Below are 14,420 nucleotides of genomic sequence, written 5' to 3'. Positions count from 1 at the left end.
CTCCAAAAAAAAGATTAAAATAAGGCAGAATTGCAGTCTTTGTTAGAAATGCTGTGCATATTTCTATATACCTTTACAGTATACTTACATTAGGGAAAAAAAGAAAGAAAGAAAGAAAAAAAAAAAAAAAAATCACACTTATTCACCACAATTGTGAAAATTACTGCAAAGAAAAGTTTGTAAATGTACCCCTGCGAATGTCCATGTTTTTGTGGATTTACTGTCAAATATTGAAAAAAATGCATGTAAAAGTGCACATAGCCTTGAACCTCTGATATCCCCTTCCCTTCGAAGTACATCCTGCAAACACTCTTACCTCCAATTCACACTCGTACAGTGTGTCATCAAGAAGGGAAACTTTACACCGCATGTTTGGTGATCTCCTAACCACTCTTTGAGGGTTCTTCGCTTCTTCACTTTTCGGGAGCTTTTGCTCTGAGGTGCCTTCAGCCGTGATCTCTTCGTCCTCAGGATTGACTTCAGTGTCTTGATCGTCCTTCCTATCCTCCTGCGCAGGCTAGGAGTACAGATAATAAGTGATAAGGTTTAATATCATACCAGCCACAGAAAGGCATTCAGCAGAAACATCACTTTTCACCATTTGAATATATTTTTGTATGATCTGCTATCAATACTATAGAGCAGCTACAACCCTCTATATTTAACTAAATAAAGTAAGACCACCATATAGTTAGGAAGGCTGAATAGTTATCTTCATAACTGCGTGCCAGGAGTTTGTGCAATCATGAGCATTAACGTCAATAGAAGTTTCTGTTGGAGTTTCCCTGTAATTTAGAAGTTGTAGCTAATCTTCTATTCAATATCTCTTCATTGTCCTATGAGTTTGTATTTTAGAAAGGTTAAGGAAGGGTAAAATATATGGCATGTTCCAGATCTACATCACGCTTTGATTTAACCCTCAAAGTAGTTGCTAGCACTAGCTACCGTACTCAGACAATACACATCACCTGGGTTTCTGCACTGCTCAGAGAATGTAGGTCAAGAGATGGGTCAGTTCGCAGTTCAGGTTCTGGAGCCGCAATTGGAGCCTTCAGAAACACTTCATCATCCAAATGTTCTCCCAAACCGTCATCTAATTCCTTTTGGTCTGCATCTCTTTTTTCTGAAGATGACTGAATGTCTTTGTCTTCTTCAGTCACTTGAGATTTTGGCCTTTTAAGAAAGGAGGAGAAAAGTCTTGACAAACCCTTGCCCTCAGAATTCCGGTCTTTATTTTTGCGGGTGCTTGGTGAAGCTGTGGAAGGAGAACCCTGAGTTTCTACGGTTTGCTGTTTATCCCCAACAATGTTTTCCTCCGGGGCACTTTTGCTTGCCCCTTCTTCCTCTTGCTCCTTTCCTTCCTGCTTTTGGTCCTGGGGAGGACTTTCTGCCTCAGCAACTACACTCTTCTCTGTTGTCATTTTTAGACTGCAAAAAAAAATAATTGAAAGCAATGCATTAAGAGATAAAATAGTACAAGCCTTGGTCATTTGTGCTACAGGAAACAATGCAAAATAAGCACATTTCTTTCCAGATGAGTGTATAAAGTAAAAAAAAAAAAAAGAAGATAAAGACAATTCAGAGCCTGACGGTAATATCTTTCAGAAAATAGGGTGAAGTAATAATAATTAAATAATGAGGACTTAAAGAGAACCTGTCACCATGTGAAAAGTGGCCTGATTTTGCTTTTAATTCTTATGGCATTCCCGAGTATTCCATTTGTATTCACTATATGGCTACAGAGACATGTTTGTTTTTTATTTTTCATTTGGTGCAAATTTATATGGTTTTTATCAAGGGGATGTTGCTCACAGGGTTCTCTGGGGTAGAGCTGGGCAAAGTACAGCCCACGGGCCACATCTGGCCCTATGGCCGTTCCAGTCCGGACACCTACTGAGACAGTCAAATTGGTTGAAAACAATGGTCCACAGGCTGCACCATCACTTCACTCGCATCCCTTTGTCATTGGAGGAGGGAAAAGCCGCGGCTCCTTCTTCCACCAATCAGTGTGTGAGAGAGCAGATGACATGATTACATTGCGTCTACTGTATGGAGAGTCCGGAGTATAGCGCCAGGAGCAAAGAGTGTATGTGGCATTTTTTTTTGCTCATGTGTTTTCATTTTTGCACACATAGGGGGCCTATGTGGGGGCTCATACTGTATATAGGGGGCCCATGTGGGGGCTCATACTGTATATAGGGGGCTATGTGGGGGCTCATACTTTATATTGTATATAGGAGGCTATGCAGGAAAATGTCAGCATACTTAATTCTGCTGAATATTAAGGGATAATCTTAATGTAAAATATTAACAGGAATTATTGGGCAGAATTAATTTAAGCCTATTGGTTCTCCCCTCTACAACAGTCTATTGGGAAAATTAATTGCCCCTTCTCTGGAGATCTGTCTATAAGCTACTCTACATTATTACCCCTGCTGTCATAACCCCTTAGTAAAAGACCAGAAAAAGGTAGCATGAAATAAAAGTTACCATAAAAAATGCACACATCTCTAGAACCATATATCGTCATCATTAAGCAGAAATATATAAATCTTCTTTATATAAAGCACATAGATTGGAGAGGGGATACAAAGACAGCATATGGCTGTGTTGTTTTCGCCAGTACTCCCCATCTATGTGCTTTGTAGATGTATACACTTCTAGCTGGCTGCTGATGCAATTGAATATTTCTACATGAAGTCCTGTATTTTTGAGTCTGTCTGACCATTTCGTAGTACCAGTGAAGAAATCTGTATGACAGTTTGCGTGTAGCATTACCACAATAGGAGGATGGTGGAAGAGTGGTGGATTTAAAGAAAATAGACTTTGGTGCCAATTTTTATGGTCTTTACCAATGGGTCATTGCTCACAGGATACTCCGGGGACGTTTCTTTACACTGCTGTGCAATATTACCCATCTGAGCCATGCCCTTAGTACAGGTCATAAACATTAGCAATAAACAAAAAAGGCACACATTTCTAGAACCACAGCAGTAATACAAGACCAAAAACAGCCCACTTTTCAACTTGTTAATCTTCACATCACACACATTGATCGCTCTGAGGATTCTCATGTGCCATGATTGGGAGCTGGCAAGTGCATGGGTATGTGGTCCATGTAAAATAAAAAAGGGGGTGGGGGAGAGTAGAATACTTTGAGGAATCTAAGGGGTAACACGCACTGATTTATTTCACACATGTAGTCCTTGTCTTCTATGTGTTCATTTGTGATTTTGCTACCATCAGTCTGAATCTACAATGTGCACATGCCAAAAATGTCCATATGTCAAATCATTGTAACTGAACTGTGTGTATGTATATTATATTACACACACACAATAAAGTGACACCGTTTAAAGATAACATGCTCGATGCAGGAAAGAAATCTGGGTAGTTATTTAGTCATATTGATAGGTATGTAAGGCTCAAGATGGCACTTTCAAGGTGGAGCGGATACAGCACTGGCAGAGAAGCGAGAGCAGAATGACTCTAGGGAAATGTATTCTAGAAGCACCTGAGGGAGGGCTTGCAGAAAGCAAGAAGAAAACAAGAAAACCACAGACATGGCTGCAGAAGGGGAGCTAGAAATTAAAAACGTACATGGGATTTGGGGACGCCTTACAGAGACAGCTAGATCTCTTCTTTTTGTGCTCAGAAAACCTTTTTAAGTTTTCATTAAAAGCTCCATGAAGAGTACATTATAACATGGATTCTGCATTGTAAAACTACAAGTCTGAAGATGATCATTACGCCAGTTGATCGGTTTCTAAAGTCAACAGTTCTTACTACCCCATGTTACAAAAGACAAGGGGATTTAGGCCCCCACATAGACACACCACCTAGCACATAACTTGCCAGGCTATTAAGCAATGCAAGTAAGATAAAACATAGTTACTATTATCAGGGAAGGACACTATTCCTCAAATGTAATAGTACAAGATCATATCACTGTGAACATTCAAAACTCCAGGATCAGATGTGAAGGGCATTAAAATCCACTGGCCCTCTGCTGAGCAGTGCAATTACCAATCTTCACCCATAACAGATTCTTTCAAAAACAAAATTATTCAAAGTCACCAAGATTACCTTGGTCCTTAATAAAAAAAAATGTTTGGACACATTAGAAGGGCTACTAGCCTCAAAATTATTCAAATCATGAAGATGGGAACATGGTCATTGCAGGCTGTAAGCTTTCTTAGAGTTTTCAAGTTCCGTCTGAAGATTCCAAATGTGTTGGATAATCGGGCGTGTAGGGACACAGAATTCCTAAAGATGAAGGAGACTCTGGAGAAGTCTTAGAGGAGATTGGGTGAGGAACATATAAGTGTGGAAGTGAGAAGAAGGTCTTTGGAGAACTGGAGCATATGTGGGAAGATATCAAGAGATTTGGAGCTATATTGAGGGGACAGATTATGGACGGTTTTGTAAGTCATGGTTAGTAGTTTGAACTGGATACACTGGAGAATTAGGAGCCAATGATGGCATTTGCAGAGGAAAGAAGCAGAAGAGTAACGCGGAGAGACGTGGATTAGTCAGGCCGCCGTTAAAGACAGCATTGTAGTAGATTCAGGCTTGAGGAAAGGAAGGATTCTGGTAATATTTTTGAGTTGGAGGAGGCAAGAGCATGGATGTGTGGTTTGAAGGCCAGGGCAGTAGAGTGTTAGTCAGAGAGCGGACTTCTAGTACAGGGGAATACATGATGTTGATTATTCTGATAGACAGATCGGGAAGGGGAGTTTGGTGAGATGAAAGAAAGCTGATAAGTGCAGTTCTGTGCTCATGAGGAGATCCAAAGGAGGGCAAGGATATGAGGCGAGGAAAAAGAGGATTTGTAGTAGGAGGGAGTGGGCGACTATGTTGAAGGCAGAGGACAGGTCAAGAAGATTTAATCAGAAGAACGGTATAACCTACATTTTTTTTTTTAAATCTGTTACAATATTTTTTTTTTTATTAACCTCATGAGATGGATCTGAAATGAAGCCCTGTCCATATCCCACATAGTCAGCCACTACCAGTGTGTATGGTAGTGCCTGACTCCAGCTGATGGGGGAAAAAAGGATCAGGCAGTTGGATTTTAAGAAGCCTGAACCTTTTGTTTTCAGGGAATAAAAGCCCCCTCTCCCTGTTCAGAATGAATTTTTTTGTAGTCAAGTATATGTTTGGGTGAGGGCAAAGGAATAGCCATCAGCCGAGATTGTATGGACAGCTTTAGAGCTCCACTTTCTAAATCTGCTACATCTGAATGCACCATCTATTGACGATACTTGTGTGTCTGGTTTGCTACATCTGAGTAGTGAGTATCCAGGTGGATGTGCATCCCACTAGGTATGTCAGTGGTACCAACTTCTGTGTTCATTTAAAGATTATTTTGTTAAGATAATGTATTCTAGCACCCATAGAGGTGCATCAGGCCTATAGCATGCCACAAACTGAATGACATATGTGCACAGAATGACTATGTACAATAGCAACATAAAATGTTTGATTGCTGGAGTGTCCTCTGATGGCTGAAGAGGACGCCCCGCATATACAATTTGTTGACAGTGAATATGAGAAATGGAAAAATCTGCACTCTTTCCTATAAACTAAGGGGCCCCATGGACAATAGTACCATCGTTCAGCTCGCAGACCTCTAACTGCTCCATAGATAGGAGCATTTAGCACAGAGAGTGCTCCTATGTTCTCTACAAGAAAGCCACAACCAGACACATCTAGCAGTGGCTTATCACACCAAGAACAAAAGAATCGGCAGTCCGACATTGTACATGCTGGATCTTTATCTCCCATGGCATCATCTGATGGGGTAGAGCGGGTAGCCCCATTACACAGTAGACCAGTGTTTCTCAACTCCAGTGCTCAAGACCCAACAACAGATCATGTTTTCAGGTTTTCCTCAATATTAGACAGGGGATAATTCCATCACCTTCACCTATGCAACATTAAGGAAATTCTGAAAACCTGATTGAGGAAAACCTGAAACATGATCTGTTGGTGGGTCTTCAGGACTGGAGTTGAGAAACACTGCAGTAGACTGTCAGCCAAGCCTACCAGTATTGACAGGTTTGTCAAACATTAGTCCAATGGGCCTTCAAAGATAGCAGCTGAATATTTTCAGCAAACTCAAATGCAAATAGAAGATGCAGGAGGCCGAATACCGAGTCAAAGGCTTGATTCTAGACTAGAGGATAAGAGGTTTACCACCATTGTACCTTATGGTAGTTTTGTCATCAGCAACATGGGTCAAGTAATAACTCAGTATGGAGCAACTAAGTAAATGTTTATATACTGATAGTAATCCACCCCTGTGTATACATCCAATATAAAATCCCACCAGCTCTCTTCTGCTCAGTTTCTGTATTTATATACTGTGTATATGTCATAAACAAGCAGAGTCCTTTGTCAATAAGTGTGTGCTTCCTCTGTGGACCAGATACAGGACTGGCTGCTTGTGCCTACGCCCTGTCAAAGTAAAGACCAGCCTTCCTGCAAAGAACATTTTTATCTCTGTTTATTAAATGAGGCTCATTACGCACGGATATCCGTTGTCCTTTTAGCAGATAGGGACATATTTATTAAAGGTCTTGATCCTTGAACATGAGATTGTCAGCCGTGTTATGATGCCCGAATGTCAACATCCAATGGGAGTATGGAGTGTACAGAATCAGAAGCTATACACATTTTGGGCAAGGACATGTTCACACAGCATTTTTGGGAAATCTGTGGCATAATTTTACAGCTGAAGCGCAGCAATAATCCACATGATATGGATTTGAAAACCTTCAGTGTGTTGATGATTCTTCCTTCACCCCACCAGCACAGCATGTGAATGGGGCACAACATGCATTTATTTACAGCTAACAATTCTACGGAAAGAAACAGAAATTGTACAGCGCATTTCAATGGCATGAATGTGCTAAAAATAGCTACAGACAGAAGCAAATGTAGGAAGCGTACTACATTATTTATGAGCACACAAATAGCCGGGCCCAGTGCTGCCCCCGCCTGCTGCAAGGAGCGGATTTAGGGCATTTTCACATACGCAACATTTGTTGCAGAAACTATTACGGAAAGTAAAGGGGGCTTTACACGCTGCGATATCAGTAACGATATATCGTCGGGGTCACGTCGGTAGTGAGGCACATCTAGCGTCATTACCAACATCGCAGCGTGTAACACAAATGAGTGACGATCAACAAGCACAAAACCGTGAAAAAACCTTGCTCGCTGACACGTCGCTCATTTCCATAATATTGCTGCTGCGACCGGTACGATGTTGTTCGTCAGTCCTGCGGCAGCACACATCACTATGTGTGACACCGCAGGAGTGACAAACATCTCCTTACCTGCCTCCATTGGCAATGCGATAGGAAGGAGGTGGGCGGGAGGTTACGTCCCGCTCATCTCCGCCCCTCCGCTTCTATTGGACGGCTGCCGTGTGACGTCGCTGTAACGCTGCACGACCCGCCCCCTTACAAAGGAGACAGATCGCTGGCCAGAGCAACGTCGCAGGGCAGGTAAGTCCGTGTGATGGGGGTTAGCGATGTTGTGCGCCACGGGCAGCAATTTGCCCGTGTCGCACAACCGACGGGGGCGGGTACACTCGGTAGCGATATCGGTACCGATATGGCAGCGTGTAAAGTACCCTTAGGCTATGTGCCCACGGGCGCTCGTACCTGCGGATGTATCCGCAGGTACGAGCGCATGTTTCCCGCAGCTGTCCGCCGGCGTCAGCAGCTATTTTTAGCTGCGAGATTCCAGCGGAATAGCTGCGGGAAACATGCGGACATTCATGCGGCTTACCTGCGGACGTCCCGACCTCTATCTCCATAGCGGAGGGCCGGGACATCTGCAGGTAATTCCGCATGAATAATTGACATGCAATTATACCTGCGGATGCGGACATCCGCAGCATGTTCGGCAGCCGCACTTTCCGCAGCGTGGACACAGCACTCCCCATGTCCCATAGGATAACATGGGAAGTGACTGTACATGCTAAAACCTGCGGATTTATCTGGAAAATCCAGAAAAATCCTCAGGTTTTCCGCGGCAAAATCCGCAGAAACAAGCTCCCGTGGGCACATAGCCTTAAGGCTAGGTTCACACACTACATCCTTTCTTAACCACAAAGATGCAGTGTTTTTGGCCCCCCAAAAAATGCACCCTTTTTTACCGCATTTTGCCCAATGTGTTTTTTAAGTCAAATCTTTTGACTGAAAGGGCTCAAAAACACTGGAAAAACCAAAAAGAATTGACATGCTGCAACTTCGAAAATGCAGCCAAGATGCAGCCAACAAAAGATGCCCAGTGTGGACAGCAACATAGAAATCTCATAGACTTTGCTGAGAGAAGGAAATGCATGCAGTTAGGTGCATCTTTGTGACCTCAAAAACGCACCAATAAAAGATGTGTGAACATAGCCTAAGTTTCAAAACAACTGAATGGATATTTTTGGTAGTAAGCAATTCCCACTCAGATAAACTGTCCGTTGTATAGATTTGTGCAACAAATTTGCAGCATCTAAATGGACAGTGCCTTGACAAAGTATTCATATCAGGTGAACTATTCGCAACACTAACTAGACAGTATGTGTGAAGTGTAAAGGAAATATATGGTTTTAAAAATATTTTAAAAATGTAAATCTGAAAATTGTCATGTGCATTTGTATTCAGCCCCGTGAGTCAACACTTTGTAGAACCACCTTTCACTGCAACTACTGCTCCAAGTCTTTTGGGGTATGTCTCTACCATCGTTGCACATCTTAAACATTTTTGTCCACTCTTCTTTGTAAAATAGCTCTAGTTTAGTGAGATTGGATGGAGAACGTCTGTGTACAGCACTTTTCAGATCACAAGGATGCCGATGGGCGCTTAGAATGGGGCGCCCCAATGCCAGCGTGTGTAAGGCTGCTTTCACACACCCAGTTTTTGCTGAGCGGCACAATACGGCGCTTTGCAGAAAAAACGCAACCTCTTTTGTTTGCCGCCGGTTGTGTTTTTTCCAGAATAGACTTGCATTAGCGCCGTATTGTGCCGCATGGCCTTGCGTTGTGTCCGGTTTTTGCCGGATGCGGCATATTTAGCCCATGCGGCGGCCGGATGGAATGTTGCCTGGCATGTTTTTTGTGCGGCGAAAAAACCGCATTGCGCCGGATCCGGTGCGATGCGGCGCAATTTACAATGCAAGCCTATGAACGCCGGATGCGGCATCCTGCGGCAAAAAATTCATCCGGCCGCCGGATGTGTTTTTTTGCACTGCGCATGCTCAGTATCAAGCCGCATCTGTCAAAAAACGGACGGGCCGCATGGAAAAACGTATGCAACGGATCCGTGTTTTTCGCCTCATCCGTTGCATAGGTTTTTGAGCCGGATTGAGCCGCACTGCAAAAACCGGATGTGTGAAAGCAGCCTAAAGTACCGCTGTCAGAGTTGGACATATGGATTTAACAGGTTAACAATTACTGGCTGAGCTCCAGGTCAAGGCTTTAATAAATAGCCAGTACCTACAGAGTATGTGGCAGGCTCACCCTGTGAGCAAGCTTCAATACATCTGCTTCCCACTCGCGAAGTACATGTACAGCGGATGTCATGAAGGGCTTAGTTAGTGGCCTGCTGAAAGGTGAACCTATGCCCCAGTCAAATCTTTTGCAGCCTCTAACAGGTTTTCCTCCAGGATTGCCCTCTATTTAGATTCATCCATCTTCCCATCAACTCTGATCACCTTCCCTGTTCCTCCTGAAGAAAAGTAACCACACAGCATGATGCATCTACAAAAATGTTCTACTTTGGCCTCACCTGACTAGAGCATCTTCTTCTACATGCTGTGCTGCCTACATTGCTTTCTGAAAACTGCAAAGAAACCACACTTCTCATGTCTGTTTCAAAAATGGCTTTCTTGCCACTCTTCCATAAAGGCCATATTGGTGGAGCAAAAGTCTAAAAAGTTGTCCTGTGCAGGTTCTCCCACCGGAGCTGGCGATTTCTTCAGCTCCTTCAGAGCGATCATGGGCCTCTTGGCTGCTTCTCTAACGATTGCGCTCCATGCTTGGGATGTCAATTTAGGTGGATGGCCATGTCTTGGATTTTTAAATAATTTATTGAACAGTGCTCCTTGAGATGTTCAGAGCTTGTTTTCTTTAATAATCTAACCCTGCTTTACGCTTTTCCACGACTTTTTTTCTGACCTGTCTGGTGTGTTCCTTGATTTTTATGATACAGTTTGATCCCTTATGTTCTCAAACAAACACCCGAGGCCTTCACAGAAGAGCTGAAGTTGTACTAAGAATAAATTACACACTGGTGGACTCAATTTAGTAGTTATGTGACTTCTGAAGGTAATTGGTTAGGATTTTATTTATAGCCATCAAACCACAGGGGAGCTAAATGTAAGTCACAATTTTCAGATTTACATTTTAAAATTTTTAGAAAGCCATATATCATTTCTAGAGATCGTACTGAACACAGACTTGACAATAAAAAAAAGACAGATTTCAGGTGCTTTATGCATGAACCACTTGCAGAATCATCACTGTACCTGGGAACGCTCAGTACTCAGCCCAGTGCAAGCTCCTTGCAGTGTTTGAACAACTCACACTGGGGGTAACAAAGGTGTGATCAGATGTAGTGTGAGAAAAAAAAAAAAAAATGGAAAAACCTCACCCACTTGCCCCAGAAGTGATCTGTTTATGGCTAGCTGTATGTGGGCAGAGACCCGAACTGCCCAATCAGTAAATTTCATTGGGGTTAAGGTCAAGTCCAGATCTCAAACTGAACTTTATCTAAAGTCCGGCTGAACCCGTCGAACCGATCTTCCACGGGTCCACTCATCTCTAATCATTTCTTTTACACTTAAATACTTGCTACTTTGTATTGGTATATCACATAAAATCCTAACAAAATACATTTACTTTGTGGGTGTAATGTGAGAAAATGAGGAAAAGTTCATGGGGTATGAATATTTTATCAAGGCACTGCATCTTTAAAAGGTAGTCATATACAGTACATTAAAGAAAAGTTGCCCAAACCCATCTTTTTCTGTCACTCGTGTATTATAGTATTTCAACTCTCTGTTAAATGAGAAAGGATGGGCAAATAGAATAATGCATACCGGTAAATTATTTTACATGGGAGGCGTGTGGCAGATTTCTAACATTAATAAGATATTCATACCGGACAGCTGATTTGATGTGGTGACTGTCCATTTATATGGGTAAAATACGGTATCAAGTATCCAAGTCATGTTCAGGATTTAGATAGCAAACACTTTAACCCCTATACATCAAGGCTCTTTGCAAATTTTTTAAGAAAAAAAAAAAATAAAATAGTGAACCATGGAAAGTGTGGGGGAGTGGTTATTTAAATACACTATTTTTGTGTGGGTTTTTTTTTCTTAATACGTATTGGGTTAATAATGGGGGTGTCTGATAGACTCCTTTCCATTACTAACACCAGGGCTTTATGCCAGTTGACAGTACACATCTGGCATCAACCCCAAAAAACTATTACCCTGATTGCAACCGCACCAATTGGAAAGAGCCGAGGTGAAGCGCCTTACTGCGTATACCCCGATCCCCTGGCCCAACTGTACGCAGTGATAGAAGAGATGGCTGCACACGTGCTGTCTCTCTCTAGTCACTGCTATGGGAGCTGCATATACAGCCAAGTACATTTGCTTGGCTGTGTGTAAGCCAAATTCAGCAGTCTGGAACTGGATTTGTAGCAATAGGCCACTACTTCACTCTGAACTGCACAGTTCCTATTCACAGTTCTAAAGCAAAAAACTTTCACAAATGCCTTAAACATCCAATCCTACCAAAACATCACAGCTTTTTTGGATCATTACGATTGCCTTCAAAAGGTCTCCGGCACAAAACCGTATTTCGGTGCATATGGGAGCCCTATACCCAAGTTCCCACAATGAGTATTTGGCGTTTTTAACGTTGCAGATTTTCAGCATCGATTTGATAAATTAGATTATTTGCATTTTTCATTGCGCTTTCGAGTGCATTATTAAGGCATTTTGTCAGTTGCGGTCTCTTTTTGGTATGGCAGGTTTTAAAGCCACTTTGGTTTTGGAAACTTTCTGTGACTTAGCTTCCATAAAACTTCAACAATAAAGTCATCTGTAGATTACAGTCGATTTTGCCTCATTCTGCTGCAGAAAAACACCAAACACATGCAATTTTTATGTAACTTATTCAAGTCTATGGAGAAAATCTGCAAAAAAAAAAACAAAAACAAAAAAACGCATATCTACCACAAGAAAAATTGACATGTTGCAGACTTCAAAGTCATACTGCAAATTATTTTACACAGCGCAAGACCAAAAGCACAGTGGAAATGAGGTTTACACAAATCCCATACAATTTACTGGAAGACACTGTATTTTACAGGCAAAAAGATGCTGTGAAGGGGAAAAAAACAAAACAAAACACCAAATACTCATTGTGGGAACTTGGCCTAACAGAGTGTGCAAACAGTATTTTGCTGAATTTTACAGAATAGAGACTCAATGTTTTTGAGGAGTTTTGAGATTCGGAGAGTTTTCACTCTTTCTGATCCAAAAACTCCTCAAAAGGTTATAATCACAAAGCCTGAAGAAGCTACACACAATTTGCAAGAAAAAAACCCAAACAAAACCCCACAATAGTGGCATGATCAAATGCTGCATGTATTGAGTGTGGGGTTCATAATGCTCTACGTGAAATGTAAATGTGACACCCGGGACTAGCCAGGTAGTCACAGGTAGGCCCTTACACGAAACCCCCCCCCCCCCCCCCGTAATAAGGTGACAGCAGCCAAACTACAAAACCCTTGTCACCTCCCTCCGGGTTTGATGTTCACACCAAGGGGGCGGAGCCAGGCGGTAGGCTCCGCCCACCAAGGAGTTCACAGGTCCTGAGGTGGGAAAAACAGTGCAGTTCCCCGTGGGGAGCACAGGAGTAGTCTAGTTTTGACAGTGAAGTGGAGTGGAGTGAAGCGCAAGGGCAGACCTGCGTCCAGGTCTGCCATAGTCTACACCAGGTGTCTGGGTTGGAGCCCAGTCACCTCTGGCAAGGAGGCAGACGGTGGTGGCCGCCTGCAGGAGCTGGGATTACAGCCGGTGGAACTGTAGGGACCGGAGACGGGCAGTGGCCCGCCGGTACTGAACCGGGGAACCGATTGGAAACCGGAGCACCAGGAGTTGATTTGACTCAGCCCAGTTGTTTCTGGGCCTCGTACTGGGTCTGATTGAGGACTGGACTTTAGACCCTTTCCCACCTAAGACCCGACTGAAGACAACAGCCCAACCATTAGGGTAAAGCAACCGCCCAGGCATAGAGACCCGACGGGCCAGCGTCTGCGGGCAAAAAGGGTTCTCCCGACACACCAGGCTGGGGAGCGGATTACCGTTGCTCAGGCATAGGAGTCATCATTTCTACACAAGTGAGGTGCAGGAGAAAGGCGGAAACCACCAACGTGAAAAGGGGGAAAAGCGCAGCCGGCTGCGGGCACCGTTCACCATCTTGTTTGGTTTACCAGAGACTCCAGCGTGTTTGTAATAGTGAGTACAACAGTGCCCTCAGGCCGCGCACCGCGCCGCACCGACACGCCAGTACCATCCAGTCCCTTGCCTCAGCACCTCCCTCGGGCCCCCGGGACCATCACTCTCCCTATCCACGGAGGGGTCAACACCAAGCTGCGCAACACCGTCCCCGGGAGCCTAGTCAACGGCAGCGGTGGTGTCCATCCATTCACCACAACCCGTGGGTGGCGTCACAAACTCAAATCCCTTACAAACAACCGAGGCTCCGGCCGTGGACCTCCCCACCGAAGTCACTACGTGTAGCGCCAACCCCCCCCCCCCTTTTAGAGCGACGTGACCCCCGGGTCCGTGAGGAGCTCGAGACACCCACCGAGCACGGATCCGAGCGGCTCGGCAGCCGGCCGAGCCCCTGGGCGGTACATAATGACCCACCCCATAATAGTGGCATGATCAAATGCTGCATGTATGGAGTGTGGGTTTCATAATGCTCTACATGTAATGTGAAGACCCACCCCATAATAATGGCATGATCAAATGCTGCATGTATGGGGTGTGGGGTTCATAATGCTCTACGTGTAATGTGAAGACCCGCTGCATACATCTCTGGCTCTGGATTCAAAGACGTGCGACCCATGATAAATAATTAGTGTATTCTTTTTTATTACAAGGTTCATTATATTTCTCTGCCTGGCCATTTCCTTCTGAAGTTCCGATTCTCCTAATTTTGGCCTGCTTTACATTGTAAAGATGCCATTTTCTCTCAGAGGGGTTGTTATAGAAAATAACCATCTGCTTGATGGAGAGAAGTCTGAAAGCTGCTACGTCTGTCTGTCTCAGGTGCGAGAGCTGCCCAAACATTCAGGCATCTTATTAGGAGACGTACACTCCAGCTGCGAGGG

At 43.7% G+C, this 14,420-nt stretch overlaps 1 protein-coding gene across 11 annotated transcripts in view; it reads right to left on the bottom strand.

Annotated features, from left to right (window-relative positions):
* LOC142291451 (protein 4.1-like) overlaps positions 1–14,420 on the bottom strand; it is a 259,547-nt gene that overhangs the window by 161,109 nt on the left and 84,018 nt on the right. For all 11 annotated transcript variants that reach the window (XM_075335988.1, XM_075335989.1, XM_075335981.1 and 8 more), the window contains exons 2-3: positions 969–1,428; positions 317–517 (exon numbers count right to left, since the gene is read on the bottom strand). In XM_075335988.1, coding sequence (XP_075192103.1) covers positions 317–517; positions 969–1,428 — 661 coding nt within the window. The remainder of the gene's footprint in view (positions 1–316; positions 518–968; positions 1,429–14,420) is intronic.

Source organism: Anomaloglossus baeobatrachus, chromosome 2 (assembly GCF_048569485.1).
Source record: "Anomaloglossus baeobatrachus isolate aAnoBae1 chromosome 2, aAnoBae1.hap1, whole genome shotgun sequence".
Classification (NCBI taxonomy): domain Eukaryota; kingdom Metazoa; phylum Chordata; class Amphibia; order Anura; family Aromobatidae; genus Anomaloglossus; species Anomaloglossus baeobatrachus.
This window is presented reverse-complemented; position numbering and strand designations above follow the sequence as displayed.